This window comes from Leptopilina heterotoma, unplaced genomic scaffold (genome assembly GCF_015476425.1).
Source record: "Leptopilina heterotoma isolate Lh14 unplaced genomic scaffold, ASM1547642v1 Lhet_53, whole genome shotgun sequence".
Taxonomy (NCBI): domain Eukaryota; kingdom Metazoa; phylum Arthropoda; class Insecta; order Hymenoptera; family Figitidae; genus Leptopilina; species Leptopilina heterotoma.
This window is the reverse complement of record NW_025111115.1, coordinates 640,696-667,607: the sequence shown is the minus strand read 5'-3', so window position 1 is coordinate 667,607 and position 26,912 is coordinate 640,696. Positions and strand designations below refer to the sequence as shown.

Sequence of the window (26,912 nt, the reverse complement as noted above, 5' to 3'; positions counted from 1 at the left end):
TAGCCACGCGTTAAATTGTAGCTTCATATATAACGACATTACAATTTACAGCTGTAATTAATTATTATTGAAAGTATAATAGGTTTCTAATTATGCATAAATGTCCGCATAAAAGTTATATTTAAAAAAACAATGTATTTTTCTCAAATGACAAAACTAACTATAGCTTCTTAGAAACAATTTAACAGAATTACACACATATATTGGGGAAAAAAAATAATAACTCCCAAGCACATTCTTTTGTATGAAAAAATTTATTTCTGTACAAAAAGTTTTATTATAACCATTTATAGTAATTAATTAGGTAAAATTTTTGTAATTACATTCGCTTACATTTTTTACTTTACTAGAAAAAGTTTTTCCATCTTTCTTTCTATAAAAACAAAATTTGTTTCTTTAAAGAAATGTTCTTTAAAGAAGTTCTTTAAAGTTTTTTAAAGAAATCTTTAAAGAAAAAACAAATTTTTTTTATTTTTTGAAACAATTTTTTCGTTTAGATAAAATTTCCTACAGCAGTTGAAGCTGAAGATATAGTAGAATATTTTGCCAATTGATTTAATTTTTCACAAAATTTGTTTGTTTATATAAAAATCCTCCACAGCATTTAAAGTTGAATATTAGAATATTTTTCCAATGTTCGTTAATATTGAAATTACAAAGATGCTGTGGGAGGAATGTAAAATGAGTATTTTTTCCTAACAATTGTTTACTAATATTAACCTAGTTTATTTAAAAATAAAGCATTGATTAGAGAAATTCCTTTGAAGAATTTTTTCGCACTCGTCAGAAGTCCTTTTGTTTAATTCAAAAAAAAAGGATTCAAATTCTTTCGCATCAGTTTTTTGGTATTTTTCTTAAACTCCAATCTTTAGCTTCAATAGTAATACCTGAAATGATATTTAAATTAGAATATATTTAGACAAATAAACGTCTAAACATTTTAAAAAAATGTAAGGCAACGTCAAAGTCAATGCAATTTTTTCATTGCAGCTCTGTGTAAAAATCGTATATACTTTGACATACCGATATGAATTTTAAGCATAAAGTATTTTCCGAAATATTGTTATTTGATATTTTTTATTATTGATAAAAATATTTTTTTCTCTTACCCTCCATTTTGGTACCCATTGTATGTCCCTGAATTGGCATTAGCTTGACTTGAGGAAAACCCGGCTTGAAGTGGGCCGAGATTCCCCGATGTACTCCAACTGTTAGCATTGCTATTAGCATAATTATAACCAGTCCATCCAGAATTTCCCGGATATCCATAATTGTAACTTGGCTTTTTCCAATAATAATTATTCGAATAAGAGGGATACGATGGTCTATGGTAATTTGTGTAGCTGGGGCCATATCCTCCATAACCGTGCCCATAGCCATGTCCATAGCCTCCGTATCCACCATAGCCTCTGCTACCGTATTTATAACTGAAATTTTTCATTTACAATTAATTCCAATTTGTTTACAATTAGAAAAAAATATTCATACATTGAAAACAAAACTAATATAATATTAGTTTTGACTCCCCAATTTTGAATTTTGTATCTAGAACATTTTAAACAAAGTTGCAAAATTCTAAAATCTGGGAGGCAAAACTAATGTAAATTGTGTGGGGCCCTCTGTTTACAAATATGAAAATATTTAAATAATTCTTTCTTATTTACACAAACAATAATATGTAATTAATCAAAAAAACTATCAAAAACAAAATCAGTAATATTGTTTCCGTTACGCTTTCAATTTTCTTTTCGACCCTTTATTGTTATATTCACACGTGCATACTGATGAACTTTCACTAAAAAAATTTGAATAAATAGAATATTTTTTGAAAATATTTATAAAACATATTTAGAGAACGCGTTTCGTATTATTATGCAAACGAGTTGGGGCATTTTTGAAATCTTTTACAATTAGGGAATTGAAGATACAATGGGATATTTCTGATTTTATTATTTTCATGAATGAACGGAAGATGTGCTCCTGCTATATTATTATAATTAGAATACAAGTTCTTTACTTTAAAGAGCTGTATTTTATTGTTGTTATTATTATTATTATCTACAACCAGAAAATAAGGTATATATATATTCGACTCAAACTTTTTATTTGCTTCAAATAAATTTTATTCGAAGCAAATCAAATTTTATTCTTTTTTCTTTAATTTAATAAAATATGTTTGTTGCAAATTAAAAATGGTTACTATTTTTATTCGTAAATAAATGAAATTTCAGAAAATATCAATTTTTAATGAATTTAAATAGAAATTTTAAAAATAACTGATTACAGAAATTCAATTATGTTCAAAAATTTTTTTAAATTCTCGTCAAAATTTCAATCATCTTAATTATAAATAATAAAATAATTCTTCTCAGAAATTCAATTATCTTCAAAAAATTTAATAAAATTCTTGGCAAAATTTCAATTATTTTCAAAAAGTTTCCTCATTTCAATTATTTTTAATATCGCAAAATTTCAATTATTTTTTAGATAATTTTAAATGAAATGAAACAAAATTGCATTTATTCTTAAAATTTTTTTTGAAATTCGCCGAAAGAATTCAATTATTTTTAAAAATTTTGATTAAATTTTTCATAAAAAATCAATTTTAAGAAATATTCTATTATTGAATAAATTATTTATTTTTGTATTTAAATAATTAAATTCTCGAAAAATTTTCTAATAAAAATTTATCTATTAATTAAGAATGTTTGATGAAAGGTCAATATCTTTTTTTCATTAACATTTCCGCCTGTATTTTCTGTTTGTAAATATGTATAATTTTTGCATAATATTATTATAATACTATCAATTCGGTGAGATTATGTCAAAATTATTCGAAAACGGAAAAAACTTATCAGGAGTCATTTATGTGGTTAAACAGCATAACTTTATAAAGTCACTTACTGCTTTTTTATACATTCTCATAACTAATGAGGTTTTTTTTGTATATTATAAATAGAATACTACTACTTCTTGTGTAGGACAATTACTTTTTTATGTGACATTGGTTTTCAGACATAATAATTATACAGATTTAAAACATTTTTTTCACATTTTTTTATGCCCATTCACTTTTTTTTGCTTTACTTCATTATAGAAGTGTTTATTAGCCTTCTTTGTACAATGAAAAAAAACTTATTTACTGGACGACAATAAAAGAAATTAGAAATTGAAATAAATTGAGAGAAAATTGATAAATTATTTTCTTAATGTTTTTCTAAAGTGAAAAAAATGTTCTTCCTCACGTAACGACACACTTATGTAAGAGAATATTTTGAAAAGTGGGACAAAGATATTTGCACATCACATTAGTGTATCTTTGAACTTGTTATAGGTATGCCGAACATGTTGCATAATTTTACTTTTTTTTGACAAGCACTATAGGGAAAAATGTTTTTTAAATTTTTATTCTTTTTTTTTGTCATGTAATGTAACTTCATACATGAAGTGTTGAATTGAAGTCTACTCTCATTTATGTACTATTTGAAGCACAATCACGTTTCAGTATGAGCGTATAAATATAACGAAATTTAAAGAGATCCTCTCTGTGAGTATTGTCGGTATAATGGATGAGTTTGCAATATATATGAGCTGAACGTTCTTTGAATTAGAATTAACATCGTGGTCTGTTAATGAAAAGTTGTAAGCTTTACATGATCAGCATGTTATAAGTAAATTGCACATTTTGCAAATTTCAAATTATTATTCCGTTATTCAAAATACTCTTCATAGAGTATTCAAAATAGTCATTGGAAGGCATGGGAGGAATTTTATTTAGTAATTTATTTAACATTTTTCCTTTAAACAACTGAGAAGATACAGAATTGGTAATGAATGGAAAATCACTTCCCGGAAAAGGAAAAATGCTGAGTAAATTATTAACTTTGGACAATTATAAAGAATTTTGCGCACAGAAAAAAGATAATATTTGACTCAGAAATTATCAGCCCATAAAATTATTTATTTGCACAGTTTCTTTAAGGATATCAAATTGAGACAAGAAACGAATCAAAACGTTGCTTCGCAACACTTTTGATTCGTTTTTTGTCTCAATTTGATATCCTTAGAGAAACTGTATGTTTGAAATAAATTTTATTTTGTTCAAGAAAATTATATTTGGTTCAAATACAAATTTAACTTTTGCGAAATAAAGTTTTTATTTCAAACAACTAAATAATTTAGTAAGCTCTGTGACAGATGTACTTTTATTTGATTCAAGTAAATTATATTTGGTTTGAATAAAACATTTCTCTGGGTGTACTAAATTATTTGTTTGTTTCAAATAAATTTTATTTTCTTCGCAGTTAAATTTTATTTGTACTAAATAAAATTTAATCAAACCAAATATTTATTTGAAACAAGTAAATAATTCAATACACCCAGAAAAAATGTTATTTCTTTCAAATAAATTTTATTTTGTTCAATGAAATTTTACTTCGTTAAATTAAATTTTATTTTGTTTAATTGAATTTTTGTTGAGTGCAAATAAAAATTTCATTTTTGCTAAATAGAGCTTTTATTTAATACAAATAAATTATAGATATTTGATTTAAATAAAATATTTTTCTGGGTAGAATTTCTAATCTGCGGAATTTTCCCCATATTTTTTGATTATATGATTACGATAAGAAAGAGAAAATTTGATACGTTACCTTTTAAATGCACCAACTCCAAGTCCGAGGCCAAAGCCTATTGCACCAGCGCCCAAAATTTTCTTTTTCAGAAACAGTGTTCTCTTTGGCCTTGAAAGATGTGTGGATTCTTTACTTAAAGCTAAGTCACTATTTTCCGCAGCTAAATTGTTAACTTGCTCCTGATTAACATCTTGAGTGAAAACAATGCCAATAGTGCAAATAATTGCAAAAAGCAAAATTTGCCCCCTCATCTAGAAGCAACAAAAAAATTTTTGATTTAGATAATTGAAATTTCTTGTTTTGTCCTGCGAAGTGAAAAATTAGAAAAAGTAACTAATTAGAACACTAAAATTGAAAGTTTTTAAATAAATATTTGAAAAAATAGATAAATTGCGAATAACTAAACTAATTAATTATATTAATTATATAATTAATGTATTAATATGTTATTATATTAATTAATTAGTTGAGTAATTCTTGCTTTAATTCAATATTTATTTATTTTTTATTTTTCAGTGATAAAAAAATCGTTGCACAAAAATTTTCTTTAATATTAATAAAAACTAATAATTGTATTTGTTTCTCATGCACCTTTTTAAAAATGCACTCAAATTGAAAGATAAAACAAAGGGTCCAACACTGTTGAGAGATGATAACATATATGAAGATTTCTTAAAATGATGACAGTACTTATAAGCTGGAGAGACTCCCACCTTGAATATTTATCCAGTCCCATCACTCCCTTTCCCCTCTCTGTCTGCTCCTTTGGAAATTTTTTCTTCTCTTTTTTTCTCCCAAGAAGTTTTGAATCCTTTATGTATAGATAGAAGATAGATATTTCCAACTTGTCGCGAAGGGAATTACCACTTTTTTTTATTCTTCCTGATAATAATAATAATCACGATTCTCTGAATAAAAAAAAATTTCTCTTTCATTAAAAAAAAAAAAAATTAAAATTCTCTCCTTTTTTGAATAAACAAAACTTGCACCTATATTTAGTATAGTTTTTACCGGGTCTGAAGACTTTGGACACGCCTCGGATAATGTCACTCCCAAGGCTCATCAACCAGTGTCAAGAAAGACTTAGTTAGCTAAGAGTTGTTAAAAAATATTATAAACACAAAAGATGAGACGTCATAACCATTGATAATCGTGTGTATGTGTAATATTCAATACATTTGTTTCAAGTTTATTATTCAATATATGTTGGAAAATAGCTATTCATTTTATTTTTTCAACAAGAAAGAAAGAAAGAAATTCGTGTGGCAAATATTGCAAAATATTGTTGTAAAATTATTCGGTTCAACCTGAAGAAAATTATTGCTCTAAATATTGGACTGTGACAAAAGGAATTTATTTGTATTCAAACAAACGATTACTTTTCTTATTTTTGTTATTATTCAATTTTTGTTATTATAATTTGTTATTATTGAATAATTTCAGGATTATTTTATATAAATAAATTATTATTATTATATTCACTATTAACAGTCAATTAAATGGTATTTGCTTCAAATGCCGAAATTATTGGTTTGAATATAATTTATTTAATTCAAATAAATATTTATTTCATAATATATAAATAATCGGTTATTTAAATGAAGTAAATTCTTTTTCAGTTTATTTTTATTTTAATTTTTAACTGTTTTTGTTAATAAATACTTATTTGTATTTATTTACATTTATTTATTATTTATTATCTATTATATCAATTTTTATTTATTTATAATTTCAGAAATTGAAAATGGAAGGAAGAGAGTGAAAGAGAGAGAATATAAGGAACGCGTTAAGTTCTACCCCTTTGTCTCCCAAATTTTGAACCCCATTTTCGGTTAACACGTCGTTCGGTAGTGTTTAAAATTTTTAAATTCACGAAGAGAGTTGGTATTTTTTGTGACCGAAGAACGGAGTTCGGAACAGGCTGAGGTATTGATCACTGTAAGTAGTTCAAAAACGAAAATATTCTAATATTGAAATTGTAAAAAAGAAATCGTTTACTTTTTTGAAATTAAAAGTAGAGAAGATTTTCAATTAACTTTTACTGAAAAGTGCAATGAATGTAATTATAATTTTTTTCTTCGTTTGTTTTAAACTGGTAGAGGATGGAAAGGAGTCTGCAGATGAAAGAACCTTGGTCCCTACATAGTCGCCTCTGATCTTGCCAAAAATGTTCCAGAAACGGTAAGTCTTTTTCTACCAACATAACAATACTAGGTATCTTAAATTATTTTCCTTAAATTAAAAAAGTGAAATTCGAATTTGCAAAAAACGAAATTCAAAATTTCAATTTCAATTAATTCATCCCCTTAATTATAAATCTATTCTTTGGGTTTATTTTTGAGAATTTTCGAAATTAGTTTCGATATTTTCGGAAACGTAATCAATCGGAATATCGAAAACTATCCATAGAAAAAATTTTCTATATAGTAGAGATTGAATTGAAAAAAATAAGCAAAAATCAAATTAGTTTCTAATCTTAGTAATTGGTAGCATAAACAAAAAGATCCAGCAAGCTAAAACTATTTGATGCCATCTGGAAAAATTATGCAGATGCATTTTCTATTTAGGAAATTATAAACAAAATGCTTTTCTTTTTACGTCTTTTTTTATTTAACTTAATTACAAAATTAAAACTAATGAATTTGTGTTAACATAATTGAGATGAACATGATTTTTTGGCGCAACAATTAGCTGATATTTAAGTATGAGAGGATTCTCGAATCATTCGAAAATAATGAAGAGCAGTTCCAAAAATTCTCCTTTCGTTTGATGAACATCCTTTCATCTCATCTATAGTACGAACTGAAAGAATAGAACATAGAAATTAGGAACAGCTACACGATTTTTCTATAAGGGATAGGGATAATTATGTGAAATTGCATATCAAATTATTGTGATGCAATCTTTTAATGATGTTAATTAGTCTCAATGTTTGATCTTTATAGAAAAACAGTGATATTTGAAAATTAAACTTAATTTTAAAATAAGGAATATTATTATTATAATTACCCTGAGGATCCTGCATTAGCGTTCGCGTGACTCACTGAGAAACCTGCATTAAAAGGACCCAATCCTGCCGAAGCGCTAAAACTATCAGCGTTAGCATTTGCATAGTTGTTACTGTAACCTCCTGGATTTCTACGATAAGGATAGGAATTATAGTAGTCATTATATCCTCTGTTGCCATAATATCCACCATATCCATTGTATCCTCTGTCTCCATTGTAACCACCATATCCGTGATGTCTATGTCTGTCGTATCCATTATATCCACCATATCCTCCATATCCTCCATATCTGTTATATCCGTATAAGTCGTCATCATAATCTCCATAAGCCGTTGTGTACAACCTATTATCCAATAACAATCCATTAATTAATAAACCATTGCTGTTGACATTCTAAACAAAAACTTAAAATTCCCAAAATTACAACCCAGTGGGTAAAAACTAAAAATACAATGTATTTTTTGCCCACTGGGAAAACAATCGACTGGGAGTCAAAAGTAATTCAAATTCTGCGTGGATCATGAGGAGGTACAGAAAAAGGGTAAAGGAAGTCAGTCGGTTTCGTTATTTATGCTTAAGGTTCAATTACAGTAGTTAGCAAAAAGTTTACTTTTAAACAACAAATGGATTTTCTGCTAAACTTTATTCTGCCATGTAAGTAACAGAATTAAGTTTAGAAGAGAATCTGATTTAAAAAATAAAAATTAGAACAAGTGTTTAGTGTTTAGTGTCGATGGATAAGGGTATGTTAGGAAAAGTTGAGGATAAAACACAAATGCTTTTGAGATACTTTTACAAAATTAAAATTCATAGAAATTTAAGGAAAAATTATCGTTTAAAAAGAAAAAGTTTCTTAATAAAAGCAAAGAAATGTTTTATTTATACATTACCCAAGATCAAAGAGACCTCGTTTTGGTCTCAAAAGAAATTCATATTTCTTTGAAAGAGGACTCTCTACTTTTTCCTCAAAATTGCCAGCATTTTCCTCATCGCCAAATGCAAAACTCATCAGGCAAAGAGTAACGAATAGAATAATTTCTCCCCTCATCTGTAAATTCATCATTTATTTTCAAAATTTACACTTAAAAACACGAAAATTTAATTTTTTTTGAACTAAAAATGTCACTTTTGAAATCAAAAAGTACCTTTTGTAAAATAAAACAAAAAAAAATTTACCACTTGAATATTAATCATAAAGTAAAATATTTGCAAAGTTCTTGATAGTTTTTAGAAATGTGCAAAAATTCGAATTATACATAGGACTCGAAATTTGAACCAAGAACCGATCCAAGTTCGGTTGGAGAGGATCGATTTCTTTGTATAATTTGCACACTTATTAATTTTTTATTTATTTTTCCAAATACATTTGAAAGCACTGAACGAGTACACAATTTTATAAGAGAGAAAAAAGTTGAATTTTACAATTCAAAGGAGTATATCCATGCACGCTCACCTTTTTTGGTTTATTATTATTTAAACAACGCACTACGCAAAATGATCGCATATATGATCACAGTAACTCTCGAAACCTGTGAAGATTTCTTAAAATGATCCCTGTTCTTATAGTAAGGTCTGAGATTTCTCCCACTTAAATAAGCAACTAACCTTCTTCCGGTCATTGCCTTATTCTTTCCCTTGAATTTTTTTTTAAACTCTTGAATATCTATACTAAATTTTTTAGGACTTTGAACTTATTCATAAAAAATGTATACAGGAATTAATACCTAGTTCCAAATTTTTGTTTTTTATTTTTTTCCTTTCAATTTCAAATCAGTGAGTCATAAAGTTTTACCCACAGATGAGACTTTTAAATAATTCCCAAATAAATGCAGAAGCATCTTATAGGTTTTAAGATGGTTTTAAGAATGAAGAAAAAAATATTAGCACTTACGAAAGAATTATGGAAGAAAAATAAGAAAGGATGAAATAAAATTAATTAAAAATGGAAAAATTTATTAAACATTTAAATATTTTTTTTATTTGAGAATGTAGCAAATTGTTATCATTGGAATTTTTCAATTTTTTTTTTAAATTAAATCTGGTATGATTTACATAAGAAGGAACTTATGTTATTGTTTATAATCAACTTTATACAAACAAACATTATATTTGTATATAATTTTTTACTTAAACTGTTCTTTTGTTTCACAAAATTTAAATTTCGCGCCAATAGAATTTTATAACCATCCGACAGATGGCAAAGGAACTTGTTGCTCATAAACAGAAATTTATTCTCTAAATTTGAATTAGTAAAAATATTTACTACTTAATTTGAATTAGTGACTGAGTTTTCGCTTATGAATTATTAAATTTTACTAATAAATTAGTAAAAAGTATTTATTAGTAAAATTCACTAATTCAAAAGCAAAGCAGGCATTCACTCATTCAAATTAGTAAAAAGTTTTACTACTTAAAATCTAGAGAGCAATATTTATTTATTTATTTATTAATAATAATTAATTAGAAATTGAATTAGAAATTTAGTTTTCTGTTTGACGAGGAAAAGTTAAAATTTAAGTAACTCTTACCAATATACCTATTTATTATATTCTTATTTATTAACTATACTTAATAATAAATTTTATTTATTAAAATAATTATTTTTAATTCCGTTATTTATTTTTTATTTTTGTGAATTTTTTATCATGTAAATAAAAAATAAAGTGTGAAGCGTTGTGAAGAAAAGAACCTAAGAAGCAAACTCTTATAGGTTATGTTTGTTACATTTAAAATAAAAATCCACAAAGTCGGTTAACTCTGAATTCAAATTAACTTCCTCAAAATCTTGAATACATTGAAAATATTTAATAATTTGTTTTTATTTAAAAAAATTAAAAAAGAACCCTTACTTCAAAGAAAAAAGATAACAAACATAACCTATAAGATTTTGCTTCGCAACGCGTAACAAATAGAAAATTTATTTATTGGTATGAAAAATTTCCATTCATGCTTCTAAAGACCATAATTATAATAATTCGACGTTTTTTCAATGATAATTAAATAACAAATATATTGAAGAAACTTGGAAATTCCCGAATATATTGCAAATAGATTTCCGCTCTCAGTCTGTGTTCCAAACGCAAAATATCATAACAGAATCATAAAAAATACATTAAAAAATTTTTATTTTTAGAGAGACTATTTTTTTCGTAAACATGTAAACATGTATTATTAATTAAATGTCTCGGTCAATGTTTATTTCTTCGAAAGAAAAATTTTTATTCATTGAATGTCGCAAGTACAATATTTTTTGTTTAACATAAATAAATGAGTCATACTGAACAATCCTTGAATGATAGATAAATTTAAATAATAATAGAGACATTTCATTCGGAAATTCCTGAAAAAATTGGTTCTTTACTCTAAACCAAGAAATAATATTCATAAAATATGCTTTTTTTAATATAATTTAAATGAAAGATTTTAATTTTCTTTCAATTAGAAATAATTTAAAATGCTAAACACAAAAAATTGCTTTTTTGTTTGAAGATGAAAGAAAATTATTTATAAAAGTTAATTATAAAAATAAATAAAAATTAAAAATATAAATTTAAAAAATATTTAATTGTTAAAAATCTTTTCATTTTTTTTTTAAATAGCAATATATTTTTGAAAACATAGATTCGGTAATATAATTTTTTGTATGTGTCTTAAAATATTTGAAATGAATAAAATTCTTTGGGATTCCCTATACACATATGTGTATAAAAAAAGAATCTCTCAAGGCACTGAAATTCCAATAAAATCAAACTGAAACTTCAATAAAAGTAAATTCCCAGAAGCATTCTGGTGAACTCCAAGAATCAGTGACGTGTATTTCATAAGATTTTTATTCTAAAACAACCATAATACAGTAATTTAAAATTCATTAATTAGGTATTTTTCATTTTATTTCCATTTTTCATATTCTAACGTCATAAGGCATATTTAAACTTCCGTTTTTATTTATTCACACTCACTAATTATTATCTATGCTCATCATTTTTTTTTTTTTTAAGAAATTAATCATCTACTACTGAATTAATAAATGAAACATCATAATTTGTATAGTCATTTATAATGATAAAATATTGTTTATTAGTTATTAGAAATTAATTATTGTCTTTTTTAAAAAATAATTACAATAATGATAAAAATAATTTTTTATTTTTCCTTTTTACATGTTTGTAACTCTAAATTATATAAAAAATACATGACAATAATAATAATAATAATAATAATAATAAATAAATAAATAAAAATAGTAATAATAATTAAAAAACAGTAATAAAAAATAATAATAAAAATAATAATAGAAGTAATAATAAGTACTAATAACAATATAATAATACCTTAAAGTAATACATTTTTTTATTTAGTTATTTATTTTTTGTTTATTTACAAGTAGATATCAGCTAAAACTAAATTTAGTTTTTTATTTATATACAAAAATCAAAATTTTAAGAAAATATTGATAAATGTTATAAAAGGGAATTTATTATAAGGTAAATAAAACAACAAGACAAATATTTATAAACATATCACGAAATATATTTAAAAATTATTTAACAAGCGCATATAAACAATATAAATTTCTATTTTCTATAGCACAATTCTGGCAACATTCACTCACTAAATTTGAAATTAATCAAAAAATTATAAGACTAGTTTGAATCAGTGTATAATTTTTTGTTTGATATTTTTATGTTCTGATAACAATTGAAATGAATTAACTGTTTCCTTTTTGTTGAAACCATTTTTTAATTGTTTCACTATTTTTATTTTATTACAAAATAATTAATTAGTTATAATTTTTATTTTGCTATTATTTAACGAATTAAGTTTTATGATGTTAATTTTTTTGTACTAATACTAATTGTCACTAATTAGTTTTTTAGTAGCCGAACTAATTAATTGCTTATTAATTTATTGAACTACTAATACCAATTTTCGTTAATTAGTTATTGGTAAATATTAATTAATTTTTATTTTTTGCTAATTTGTGTAAATATCATCTTTTGGAATTAATGTAAAAAATTCCAATAGTGAACTGATTGAAAATTATAAATTTTTGATTGTAATTTCAAATTCATGGAGTTTAACACAATGAAAGGAAAAACTAGACTATAAAATAATGTGTAGGTCGCAATAAATAAATCATCGCTTCATCAACAAATAACTATATCATTTTTTTCGCTTCATTTATTCTGATTTTTGAGTATTAATTTTTTTTATTCTATTCTCAGCTCACCACGCCCTGAAAATACAAATAATTAAAAATTTAGTTTCTTTAATGTTTTTTTTTGGAAATTAATTTCAAAATTATGTAAAATTGTTTAATATTATAATAATTATAACATAATAAATTCAATATTATAAAATTATAATTATTTTTTGATGCAGTACTATCGTAAATTGTAAATAGTGTACAAATAAGGATTGAAAATGATGGAAAAAGGGTCTTCGATGATGACATGAAACTTTCAATGGGCGGTACCACACAGAGAGCGGAAAATTAATTGACGCGGATCATTATATTATCTATGTCCACTTTTTTTATCTCTCCTCTCTCATATAGAAAGTGATTCTTACACAAAAATATTTCTTGCAATTATTTCTCCAATTTTTTTTTTGTCATAATAATAAATTTCAAACTCATTTATATTTGTACCTCCGAAAATTTATCAATGAAATTCTTTCATAATGAAATGGAAATTTAAAAAATGAGGGGGAAAATGTTTTTATATGTATTCTATTTGAATTCCTGAGAATATTGGAGAAATTTTTATGTAAAATATGTAATATTTCGCAAGTGATAGTAAATATAGAGTAATATTACTTAATATTCTACAGGGATATTCTTTCAATATTGCGTAGAACAAATATTTATTTGGTTACTTTTCTTCAAATTATTTCACAAGAATATTTTTAGCAATTTTTGTTTGTTACGATGGGAACCGCAAAAATTTCCTTTATTCTAATTATGAATTACTTGTCTGTTACACTAAATAATTTATTTTATTCAAATATTAAATGGTGTAATATTTATTTGTCAATTGACGAGTAATCGTTTATTTGAACCAAAGAAACTTTTTTTTCAGTGCAGCAACTTTGTTCTATTTTAGTAAACAAATTTTTTTCTGATAATAAAATAAGTTAAATTAAATTGTAGAATAATGGAAAATTTTCATAACATTAAAGAATCATTAATGAAAATAATATCGATAATTTTTTTTCTTCACGTTTCTATCTCTCTTGAATATATCGATTTCCCATAGAATGTTGTATATATTTATTGCAAAGGCAAACTTTCACAAACACTTTAAAGCATTTAAGGGCATTGCTTTTCTTGTTTTCTTTTTCTCTATATAATGGTATTCAAGTTTAAAAAAGAAAAATTTCAGTTATATAAAAATCTAGACGACTTAAACTTTTTTCCTCTTCTGTAGAAAAATAACAAAAAAAATTATTTTAAAAAATGTAAATTTATTCAACAAAATTTAAATTTAGTTCAAAAAATTCAATTTAATTTAAAAAATATTTTAATTGATTAGAATATATGGGAAAAATTAAATCCATTCATTTTTTGGAACACAAGTTAATAATAATTCAATAATTTTAATAATTTTGAAAATGTTATTTTTTTATCATTTTTAATATCATGCAGTCTAGGAGAATAGATATTATAAGTAGGTTTATCTACTGTAAACTAATTTTGGGTATAAGGGTGGTTTATTAACTGAAATTAATAATTAATTGGAGAATCCTTCCTCGAAAATATAATTAATTGATTTTGATTAAATTACCCGTAAGTTGAAGGCGGTTCAGGATGCCAACTCTCAACATGCTCTTTGAAGACTGGTTTCTCAATAATTCTGTCAACGAAGACAGGTTTCTCAACGTATTCGATGTATTTAACAGGTGATGGTGGTGGGGCTAGGTACACGTGATGCACTTCCGGTGCTCTATGGTAACCATACTTGTATCTACAATGTCAGATATAAAACTCATCAACGACTTTAATTACTTTTCAAAACTAAAAAATTTTATTTTTTTATTTATTATTATTATTATTATTATTATTATTATTATTATTATTTTCAATATTAATATTATGCAATCATTTATTGTTTATTCAATTCGGCTTTAGGTTAAAACATTTAAACAAATACTTTATTCTCTATGAGGAAGCAAAGTGTTCATGAAATAATTACAAAGATAAAACCAGTTATTTTTTTTATTATTATTATTTTATTGCCCATCAGTATTAATATTAATTTGCTTATACACTAGAAAATTTTTTTTTAAACTCTTTCATTTAGGTACTTTATTGCTTAATCGGAAAAATTATTTTAAATAAAAATAATAAAAATAATAAATAATAAATCGATAAAATTATTTTCTAGAAACAAAGAAATTGGGATTAAAATTAATGAAATTTATTCTTCAAGGCAATAAAATGATTGTATTTAAAAAAATTTCTTTTAATTGATGGCTGGATATCTTTGACTTAAAAAAACGTGTCTACTTAATTTAATTAGAATTTCTCTAAATCAAATAAATTTTTTTTAAATTAAAGAACAAACACAAAAATAGTTTTTCTTAATTTAAAGAAATCGGTTTCTTAGACTCATTTTGTTTTTTTCAAAATAAATTTTTCTTTTGAAAAAAGAGGATTTTTTATTGAAAGAATCCGAAAATTTCTTTGATTTGAACAACTTTTCTTTCATTTAAACCAATTTTTTTCAATCGAAGAAATTTGTTCTTTAAATCAGAAAAATTCTATTTAATTTGATTTATTCTTTAACTCAACGAGTCTAAGAATTTATTATTTAATTTACAAAAAAATTTTGCTTCACACAAATAAACTACTTTTGAATCAAATCCTTTTTTTTAATAATCAAATAAATTTTCCTTGAATCAAAGAACTTTTCTCATTGATAAAGGGTCAAAGAAATTATTTCTTAATTTAAAAAAAAAATTTCTTTAAATCAAATAAATTGTTTTTGAATTAAAAACATTTTTTTAAATCAAATATATTTTTTTAAATTAAATAAATTTTCTTTGAATGAAAAAAAACTTTTTATTCTGTTTGTTCGATTTAAGATACTTCAGACCAAGTTTTCATTTATTCACTTTTTAATTCCAATTGACTAAAATTTAAAAATTGAAACTTAGTTTAGTTTTATTGATTATTATTATTTTATGTTTTATTAATTATAAATTCTAAATTATTAATTGGATTTAAATGAATGAATTTTTAATCACCCTTTGACAACTCCGAGTCCAAAACCAAGAAGTCCAGCTCCAAGGACTTTTTTCTTTAAAAATAATGTCCTTTTGCTTCTCGTATGCACTAAATTTTTCTCGTTCCTAAGTGAACTTGAAGCAGGAAGTGTTTGTTGTTCTATTGTTTCCGCCGTCACGTACAATACAAAAATGGCAAAAATGAAAAAAAGCAAAATCTTCAAATTCATCTGAAACATTAAATTTAAATTCTCATTTTAATTAATGTTAATATTTGAATTGACAATTTTTCTTTATTTTTTAAGTTTTCGTTTACATCCTTTTCTCTCAGCACATTATTAAAGTCAAGGTAGAAATTTCTTCTTTAATTTTTTATTGAGAATTTAAAAAACTTTTTTTCTAAAAATAAATTCTATTATTTAAATAAATAGAATTATTTGAAGTGACACTGAGTACGGAACTCGCGCAGAAATTGAAAAGAAAAAAAAGAACTTTCTTTTTTAGAAATGAAATTGAATAGAGTGCCTTTTGGATCGCAAAACGATGAACGATTCATTTCCGGTGATTGAAATTGATTAAGTGTCGAGTTCGTAATTATTGTATGGTATATACTATATAGCACGTTCTCGAAAGCTCGTTTCCGAACGGCTTTTTACTTTTGCTCGAATTTTAAATTGAATTCGATAAATTTTTTTTTCTTTTTTTTTCTTTTAGCTTTCAGTTAATTTTTACTCGAGATTTTATTTTATTTTTTTATTTTTTTTAAATCGTTTACTCTCACCTTGACACAATGAATGAATGAACGAATTCGATAAAAACGGAAAAGGTCGCAAAAGTTAACTGTGACATCGATAGGCGGTACTTTCGATTTTATATAGCGGAATCCACATCCCTTCTACTTGCGAAAAAAGAAATAGTGACAATTTCACTCTGCAACCCCTCTATCTTCTTGACAATCGAGAATATTTCACAGCGCACTAACTCGCTGTGTGTATTGTATGACAATTAGCCGAGAAACGCCACCGAAAAAAAAAATTCAAAAAGTGTCGTCTCTTATTCTTTTTTTTCAAAGAACTTTCATTCTGGTAATTAAATTAACGCATGTGAAATAATTTCCCAAAACAAAAAAATTCTTTTCAAAATTTGCATTTTAAAATGTTTAAACAAATAAATAAAAATGTTTCATAAAAATTGAATGTAAATTTGCTTAGAGATTTTTCAATATTATTCTATTATTGGTTTGTGTACCAAAATTCATACTTCAAAAGAAATAATAAGAGAATTGGTTTATTTGAACTTGAAAAACTTAGGGACAGGGTAAATGTACCAATTACTGCGTAAAGAAATATTTTATCTTAATTAATTAAACACACGGAAAAATTTGATTGATTTTAAGAAATTTTGCATTCGAAGAAAGAATTTGATCATCTGAAGAAAACTTTAGTTGACCAAAAGGATATTTATTCTATATTTAATATTTTTTAATTACCCTGAAATATTAAATAATATTTTTCAAAAAAGCGCAGTAATTAGCACACTTATTAATTTTATTTTGCCATCAGCAGATTTAAACTTTTAGTTAAAATCAAAAAATGTCTTAAATTATACAAAAGAATTTAACATTCAGCGCATGGAAAATATAGTTAAATCTTATAATAACAATAAATTCATTAATGTTATTAATATTAATTAATACAGTGCATTAATAGTTAATATAAGAATAAAATTCAGTTTTTTCTTAATCACATCATTGTTTTCATCTCCTATTATCTAAAATAATAAATTAACCCGTTTTGGAATAAAATTACGATTCACTAGCTTCTCCACAATTGAAATTAATTGCGAACTATTTCAAATTCACTAATTACAAATAGAACAAATTAATTTCGGACTAATTCCGCGATTGTCGAAAACCGGACTAATTTTGTAATCAAGCTGGGAATTATTTCGAAATTTGAACCATATCATCGTGCGGATTGTGATGCGATTGAAATTATTCACATTAAAATTTCACGATTCAGTGAAATAATTATAACATCCGGTGGGAAATATTTTCAATTCTCTTTTTTCGGCGACTTAAATTCGAAAAGTGTTTGTTCTGAGCATACCAAGTGGTATGCTACATACATTAGACAATTATTTCATCATGAAATTTTTTTGAGTCTATCTTTAAAGTCTGCCTATTATAGGTAGACATCCAGCTTACTTTTAGAAAAGGGAAACACATATTACGTATTGAGGTGAGTGTATATTTATATGATAATATTGGTCTTTTACATCATACAATTCAACACCTCGTTTTTCAAATATAAAGAAACATAAATAAAATGACTAATTTCACATACTAAATTGTCGGCACTAGATCTAATGTCGTTTATTTAATATTTCTCGCGTATAGATTTAAATTTCAATGTACTTTCTAAAAAGTCATCTATACCTATGTAAACTTATAAATTATACATTACATTATTGTAATTAGTTTTAAATTACAACTATATTTGTTTAATAATAATTATCGAATAGAATGACACGAAATTTTGTGTTGCACATAGAAAAACATTTTATTATCAATTTATCACTCTTCTACATTCAAAAATATTTTATTTCAGTTAAATAAACGTATATTTAGAACCAACTAGACTTTTTATAAAAAGTTAGAGGTCCGTAAATTTGCAAAAATTCAATTATGTTCAAAATTTTTTAAAATTCTCGTTAAAATTTCTATTACCTTATACAAATTTAATTAAATTCTTCTCCAAAATTCAATTATTTTCAAAAATTTTAATAAAATTCTTGTCAAAATTTCAATTATTTTCAAAAATTTTCCCCAATTCAATGATTTTTAAAATATCTACTATTTTAATATAATTTTCCAAAAGAATTCAATTATTTAACAATATTTCAATAAAATTCTACGCAAACCTTTAAGTATTTCGTAAATACTAAAATTCTTTTCAGAAATTCAATTATTTTCATAAATAATAATAAAACTCATCGCAGAATTTCAATTATTTTTAATCCAAATTAAATTCTTCGAAAAATATAATTATTCTTAAAAATTTTATTAAAATTCATTAAAAGAATTCATTTATTTAAAATTTTTTTGATACAATTCTTTAAATGAGAGTACAATTTTAAGAAACATTCAATTGTTAAATAAATTATTTATTTTTGTATTTAATAATTGAATTTTCGTAGAATTTTCTAATAAAAATTGTATAAAAAATGAATTTCAGTTAAAATTTTAGATAACAATGGAATATTAAAATCAATAAAGCGTGAATTTTTAGAAATAATTGCATTTCTTCATATTATTTGAAGTTTTTATTTTCTAATATTTATTTAATTGTAGAATTTACGAGTAATTGAAATTTCGTAAAATTGAATATTGTAAGTAAATGGATTTGAAAATTTTTTTCATGAATTTCAATAAAATTTTTTAAGAAATTTAAATATTTTCAGGGATTTTCATAAAATTCTATTCAAAATTCAATTCACAGGAATTTTAATAAATTTTTTTGAAAAATTCAGTTATTTTCAGGAATTTTAATAATTTTTTTTTTTGCAAAATTCAATTATTTTCATAAATAACAATATTCATCACAAGAATTCAATTATTTTTAATAATAATAAAATTGTTCGAGAACAAAAAGTTATTTTCTAAATTTTTTATTAAAATTATGGTCACGATTTTGCAGGAAAAAAAAACTCATTGCAGAATTATTCTTGAAATTTAATTAAAATTTGTCGATAGAACTCAATTATTATTTAAAAATTTATTGATAACATTCTTTAAGGGAATTGAATTTTAAGAAATTGAATTCTCGTTGAATTTTCTAATAAAAATTGAGGGCCTGGAACGGATAACTGTCTGCAACGCATAGTCGAAAGGGACTATGTATACCAGTCAGACAGCAGTGAGAGGCCTATAGAGACGCTCACTGTTGTCTGACTGGTATAGTCCCTTTCAGCGCTTTCAGCCATGCGTAGCAGGCAATTATTCGTTCCAGGCCCTCAATTTTTATTAGAAAATGAATTTCAATTAAAATTTTGATAATAATTGAATATTAAAAGCAATACAGCAATACAGCGTGAATTTTTAGAAATAATTGAATTTTGTAATTAACTTTTTTGAAAAAGTTTAATTGGATTTTTTTTATATTATAATTTTAAGTTTTTATTTTCCAATACATTTTTAGTTGAAGAATTTACGAATAATTGGAATTTCGTAAAATTGAATATTGTAAAGAAATGGATTTGAAAATTGTCAAAGAACTTTTTCGGAAATTATTAAAAATTAATATTGATAATCGATTTAAAGAAGAATTTTAGTTAAAAATTCTTGTAAATAATAATTGAATTGATAATAATTTTATCGTTTGGTTATAATTATTATATAAAACATGAAGAAATCGTTATTGATATCTTCATGTTTTATAGTTATGGAAAATTTAATTTATAGTTTTAGGTAAAATGTTGTCTTATTTGACTCGGACTGGTTATATTTTTGTCAGTTGGTCCGTAATTTTTAATTTTTGGTCCGTAAAGTCCGTATTTTTAAAAAACGAGTTTTTAAGAATTGAGACAAAATTTATTTGAAATTAATTATATTTAGTGGGCAGGACATTAATAAAATTTGATTCGTGTCTGATTGGTGAAAATGTTGTTATAATAGTTAATTATTATGAAAGTCAAAATTGCATATAATGCACTTTCCAATTAGACGAACTCTGATGATAAAATTGTTCTGCTTTACTTTTTGACCTGCACTCGCACGTTTTTTATTTCTCTTTCTTGTTTTTACTTTCTTCACGACGCGACGCGTGGAATGACGTGAGAGTCATTGATATTCCCTGAAGGTACTTCATTCATGATGAAATCAAATTCATTGTTTCATAATAAATCGATTTCAAACTCAATTGTTCGTTTCACTTAAAAGAGTTCACAATGCTTTGTACAAATTAAAACACGGTCTTATTTTCAATTTTGATTTTGACTATAACCGTGTTCACAAGTAGAACTTTTAGAGTTCATATCAAAAAAAAATTTATTCATAGTCATACGAAGTTTTTCGACTAGTTTTTCAATAATAATTTTTATTAAAAATATGCAGATAAAAATTAAAAATTGAAGTTTATTTAAGAATTGCATTATTAAATGTTAATATCTCATATTTAATTTTTATTTCCCATTAATTTTTAAAAGTGATGATAAATTTTTCACCGAAAGGAATACATAATAACTATTAATGAACTTTCTTTTCTATAACTTATAAATACATCAGTAAATGTCAATTTATGGTGATGCTTCTTTCAATTTACAACGAATTTCGTATATCGTCTGGGTGTTGATTACATTGTAATTAACAGGCACGAAAATCAATATACAATTTTTAACTTTTTTTGAATTCCTATTATTATAATGATTATTAAATACATAATATATACTTTGTATTTATTTTTATCTTGTTCGTGTCTTTTTACAGAAAAATTATGAAATTCTTCAAGAAATTTTCTTTTTCCTTTCTATCAATTTTTTTGGAAAATAATAAAATAAAAATTTTTAGTAAAATAATTATAAAGTAGTTTGTGAATTATCAACGGGGCAAAAATTACAATTTTTCTAAATAATTGAATTTATTCGAGAAATGCTATTAATTATGAAAATAATTGAAATCTTGTTAAAAAAAGGAATTGAATTAAATTAAAGTAATTATAAATTCTATTCAACTTAAAATTATTCAAATTAATTGAATTTCTGCGAAAAATTTTATTATTTAGGGAAAGAATAAAATTTTTTCAAAGTTTTCAATTAAATTTCTTTCTTATAAACAATTGTATTGAAATTTTTCAAACTAATAAAATTTTTGTGAAGAGTTTTTTAAAATAATTAAGTTTCTGCTATTGAAAATATTTCAATTCTCATTTAAAAAAATTTTTTACAGTTTAATTTTTGCGGAAAATTTCATCAAATGTTAAGAAACAATTGATTTATTTTGAGAAATTTTATTGAAATTGTATTGAAAATAACTGAAATCTTGATAAGAATTTTATTACAATTTTCGAAAATAATTGAATTTTTCGAGGAATTTAATTAAAATTGTATTGAAAATGTTTAAATTCTCATTTTTAAGAATTTTTCGAAATCCTAATTAAATTTTTACAAAGGAAATTCTTTGAAAATTCTTTGAAGGACGAAAGCTTTATTATTGACATAGACGTTGTCTCATGTCATATTTTTAAAAACAAATATATAATTTTAGACCAGCAAGAAAGAAAAAACACATTTATTACACTAAAAACTAACTAATTTTATTCTCGTCAACACCAATTCACATCTCCTTAAATTTTTACAAAGAATTTTATTAAATTTTAAGAAATAATTAAATTCTTTTGAGAAATTTTATTAAAATTGTATTAAAAATAATTTAAATTTTGATAAAAATTTTCGCAAATTTTAAGAAATAATTGAATTTTTCAAGGAATTTAATTAAAATTAAGTTGAAAATATTTTAATTCTCATTTTTACAAATTTTTCGAAATCCTAATTAAATTTTTACAAAGAATTTTATCATATTTTAAGAAATAATTGAATTTTTCGAGGAATTTAATTAAAATTGTATTTCAATTCTCATTTTTACAATGTTTTTAAAAATAATTGAATTTTTGCGAAAAAATTTTATCAAATTTTAAAAAATAATTGAATTCTTTTGAGAAATTTTATTGAAATTGTATTAAAAATAATTGAAATATTGATAAGAATTTTATTAAAGTTTTTGAAGGCAATAAACAAGTCTAATTATTTAGTAAATTAGTTAATAATTGTATCTTTTTAAATTTTGAATCTGATATTATTTTAAAATTAAAATTAATATTTGAAAATAATTTTGTAATAAAAATTAAAAATGATTTTAACAAATAACAAAAGCAAATATATTAATAAACAATAACTAATATAATTATTATTATTATTATTAATAGAATACAAAATTATTATTATTATAGCAATATGTAACATAATTTTTATTTTAATTGATAGAAATAGAAGATTTTTGTAATTTTGTGTAAAATTCTTTTATTTTTCCATATTCATGAAATAATTTTTCCATTTTTGCAATTTTATGTAAAACTTTTTTTATTTTTGCAATTTTCTTGTAAAAATTAAAAAAACATTATTAATCTTCCCTATATTAAAAATAGGGAAAGAAAAGCCAACAAATTTATTATTGTTGATAAAAAGTTTAAAAGTTTACTTCACATAAAAGCAAATGCTTGAAGATAAAAATGAAAACGGAAGAAAAGATGGTCTGTGTTAATAACATAAGAAATCAGTCATAACTTGTGAATGAACTTTTTTTAAGAATAAAAAAGGAAAAAGAAGAGAAAGAAAAGACCCTGCTTGCCTTGGATCGCGTGTCAAAGCATGTGTGTGAACCGCATGAGGCTTTGTTCTGACCTTGCCGCAAAGATTTTTACCCATCAAATTCTGTCTATAGACATCAAAATCAAATGCCTCGTATATAATAAAATAAAATACAATTGTCACTAATTTGTACATTCCCATTTCTCTCTCTCTCTTTCTTTCTCTCATACGGCTAATGTTAATGTTATTCGTGACTACTTTTCTAAAATTCTATTACTGTCACTATGGTGTACGCAACAATAATCACTTTCGCTTTTATTGATGTCACACACGAAAATTTTCTTATTTCTTCAAATATACAATGGGATTCCAATATGAATCTCTAAGATTTATTGTAATGCATGGGAAAAAAAGATTTTTTTTCACTTCATTTCTACATTTTTAAAATATTTTTACCCCTTTATGTATCTTTTTTCCAGATGTTGTAAAATATTACAAAGTATCCTCAAAAAATAATAAAATGGGTGTAACTTATCTTGATATATAATTATTACAAATAATTTCTTTGATAAGCATAAAAAATTTCTCTGAACAAAATTTTCTGAGTTTCTTTTTTATTGTTGCATTAACTTTTTTCTCGTATTAGAAAGTTTTATTTGTTTTTTCAAAAGAAATTATTTTTTTTTCTTACTATTATGAGAATATAATTTATTAATTATTAGGTAATTTTATTGAGAATAAATAATAAAAAATAAATAAATAACTAATAGTAATTAATTTTATTTTAGTTAATTTTATCGTAGTTTAGTTTGACAATAGTATAAATTTTTCGATAGGGATAGTAAAGAATGAGACATTGTTGAACTTTAATAAAAAAAGTTTTATGAGCGTGAAAATGATTTTTTACAATAATAATACAAGATGCGTTTGAAAAGTTTTTGAATTATTATTTTTATGTTATATCAAGTCTTCTCGATGGCAAGAGATGATGTTTTGTTATTTTTTTGTTAAATAACATTCATGGAGATAATTTTATCTGCAAACAAAAAGAAAGAGCATAATTTTTAATTCAAATTATCTGAAATGAAACAAGTTTTATAAAAATAAAGTTTTTTTTATAACAATAGTAGAAAACGATTATTTGTTTAAAATATTTAAAAATTTGGATTATAATTTTCTTTTTACCTAGAATAGCCAGCGTAGGCATAGCTGTTACTGCTGCTTTGTGGATAGTATACACTAGGGGGTGGGGGTGGACCATATTGGCCATTATTGGTTCCTCCGTTGCCACCAAATTGGGCACCAACATTTCCTCCAAATTGTACACCATAACTTGCGCCAAACGATTTTCCAAAACCTGCGCTATAGCCATTTCCATTATAGCCATTATAGCCATTTCCTCCATAATAACCTCCTGGTCCTCCATATCCACCATTTCCTCCATATCCACTATATCCATTGTATCCATTGTATCCATTGTATCCTCCGCCATATCCTCCGCCATATCCTCCACCGAAGCTGAAAATTAATTAATAAAAATTAAATTCACTCAACACTTTTTCAATTTTTTTTTAACCAAATTTTTTAACTCTTTATTATTTATTATTTCTCAGTTTTTTCGAAATAAATTTTTATTTCCTCAAAGTTTTAAATGTTTAACTGAACGAAAAATTTGTTTGTTTCAATATTAAATAATTAATTATAGATACTGAAATGGAAAATGATTAACAATGTAAATTAAACATTAACTTTAAGAATTAACTTTTTAAGTAATTAATAACAAAATAATTTTTAATATTAAAAGGGACCAAAAAAAAATTGTCCATCATTTGAACGTTTGTAATTTTAGGAATATAAATGTTTTTCTTTGAAATTCAAACTGAATCTATCTTTTATTTATTTAATATTAACGGGCTTATAAAATACAAAATAATTTTTTTTTAATTAATTATTTTTAAAATTGTAAACTCGTTAATTTTTATCAACGTAAAAATTTTGTGAAAAAATTTTTTTTACTGATATATTTATACATACCCTTTGTATAACAATTTGCCTGCAATTAATTTTTTAGCAAGTAATGCTCCTCCTAGAAGTGCAAGTTTTTTTTTCAAAAGAATTGTTCTTTTCTGACGAGAATGAGGAACTTGTTCCACATTTTTTTCTGTTTCTGTGTCAGCATTTGTGGCTGCATAGGCCACAGCTAGGAAGGCAGCTACCAAAAATATGTACAGGAAACGCATCTGAAAAAATTTATTTTCATTAACATTTTTTTTTTCATTTTTATTAATAATTTTCATTTACATTAAAAAATGTAAATTTCGTAAAATAAAAAGCACTATTAATTTGATATTTTATTTGCTTTTTAAATCTGATTTTAATATTGTAAAAAAATTATTTATTTAAATTTTATAGAAGCCATTAATATTTTTTGAAGAATTTAAATAAACGTATTAAGTCGTTTACTTTTTTTGTGTATTATTTTTTCTTTTCGCGAAAGTAAAAAATTGTCAGTAGTTCGATATATTTCTTTTAAAATTCTCATCAAGTTTTGCGCGTGAGTATTTTTTTTTTTTTTTGCTCTATGTATAAATATTATGCAATAAAAAATCCGGCGTAAAATGAAGATTAGCCCGCGAAATTCGAAAGTCTAAATTACGAAATATTAATAGCGGTTCTTCACATTCTTCAAATATTTACACGTGTCCATTCGAATAAGTGACAAAGTTTACATATTTGCACGAAAATCAAGATCAACTTTTTACTTAAAAAAGCAAAAAGATTTTTAAACACCAAAAAATTTTAAATAACAAATTAACATTATTTGTTCAAACATGATTTCAAGATTATGTAAATTTTTTGATTATTTCATTGTTTAAAAGTAAAAATATTTCAAGTTAAAAATATTTAAATGAAAAATATTTAAATGAAAAATATTTGAAATGGAAATTATTTAAAATAGAAAATATTTAGATAATAAAATTTATAAAACGAAAAATATTTAGAAAAAAATATTTAAAATTAAAAATATTAAAATTTGAAATATTTTTTAAAAATTCAAGCTCAAAAATTGTTTTCAAGTTTTATTGTACAGACAATTATTTTTCAATATTTACTAAAAATAATAAATAGTTTCGAATATCAAATAAAACATTTCTATATCATTCATGAAAATCTAGTCCCATTAAATAATTTTTACTATATTTTCGCACTTTGAATCACCATTAAAATAATACACAAAATATTTGCGGAAAAAAGCAATGTAAAAGAACGAAATTAATAGAAAATTATTATTTATCTGATAAAATAATTCTTTTCTTAAATTTATGTATTCGATTTCAATTTTTTTTTATTTAATATTTATTCACAATTCGATGAAATATAGAAAAAAAGAATCACTTTGATCGCGCACAAATTCCTGAATCGCACAGTTTTTTTCTATTTATCTAATCTTGAGTATTAAAGTGCTTCTATATATTATTTCACGTTATAGTAAAAAAGAAGAAGAAGGAAAAAAAGTAGATTTTTTCCCCTTTTTTTTGTTGGAAACAAACCTTGACGAATTTCACGCTAAAAGTCGCTGAATTGAACAGGAACGGAAGACTTTATAGGAAGATGATAGTGTAGTATCCCTACTCCTGAAAACCTTTTCCTAATTTGGGAGAGAGAAGGACTCCTCCTGTTT

General features: G+C 23.7%; 5 protein-coding genes across 8 annotated transcripts in view; 1 reads left to right on the top strand and 4 right to left on the bottom strand.

The window, feature by feature from the left end:
* Positions 1–26,912, top strand: part of LOC122508147 (guanylate cyclase 2D-like) — a 124,382-nt gene that overhangs the window by 88,171 nt on the left and 9,299 nt on the right. For 3 of the 4 annotated variants that reach the window (XR_006302198.1, XR_006302199.1, XR_006302197.1), the window contains exons 24-25: positions 6,370–6,572; positions 6,734–6,815. The gene's annotated coding sequence lies outside the window, so the exon portion shown is untranslated. Of the gene's footprint in view, positions 1–6,369; positions 6,577–6,733; positions 6,816–26,912 lie in introns of all 4 variants that reach the window. The other variant, XR_006302200.1, reaches the window with a different exon arrangement.
* LOC122508150 (prisilkin-39-like) lies at positions 799–5,345 on the bottom strand. The gene is made up of 4 exons (XM_043621282.1): positions 5,226–5,345; positions 4,653–4,885; positions 1,110–1,427; positions 799–887 (listed from the first exon to the last, which is right to left on the bottom strand). Exons 2-4 carry the CDS (start codon positions 4,883–4,885, stop codon positions 875–877), a joined length of 564 nt encoding a protein of 187 aa, XP_043477217.1. The 5' UTR covers positions 5,226–5,345; the 3' UTR covers positions 799–874.
* LOC122508149 (abscisic acid and environmental stress-inducible protein-like) lies at positions 7,221–9,238 on the bottom strand. The gene is made up of 4 exons (XM_043621281.1): positions 9,096–9,238; positions 8,533–8,690; positions 7,644–7,985; positions 7,221–7,436 (listed from the first exon to the last, which is right to left on the bottom strand). The coding sequence occupies exons 1-4, from the start codon at positions 9,144–9,146 to the stop codon at positions 7,421–7,423; spliced, it is 567 nt and encodes a 188-aa protein (XP_043477216.1). The 5' UTR covers positions 9,147–9,238; the 3' UTR covers positions 7,221–7,420.
* LOC122508153 lies at positions 12,484–16,738 on the bottom strand. Its single transcript, XM_043621285.1, has 4 exons — positions 16,650–16,738; positions 15,890–16,098; positions 14,428–14,607; positions 12,484–12,878 (listed from the first exon to the last, which is right to left on the bottom strand). The coding sequence occupies exons 2-4, from the start codon at positions 16,096–16,098 to the stop codon at positions 12,869–12,871; spliced, it is 399 nt and encodes a 132-aa protein (XP_043477220.1). The 5' UTR covers positions 16,650–16,738; the 3' UTR covers positions 12,484–12,868.
* On the bottom strand, positions 24,090–26,648 carry LOC122508151 (probable peroxisomal membrane protein PEX13). The gene is made up of 4 exons (XM_043621283.1): positions 26,627–26,648; positions 25,265–25,470; positions 24,416–24,748; positions 24,090–24,266 (listed from the first exon to the last, which is right to left on the bottom strand). The coding sequence occupies exons 2-4, from the start codon at positions 25,468–25,470 to the stop codon at positions 24,263–24,265; spliced, it is 543 nt and encodes a 180-aa protein (XP_043477218.1). The 5' UTR covers positions 26,627–26,648; the 3' UTR covers positions 24,090–24,262.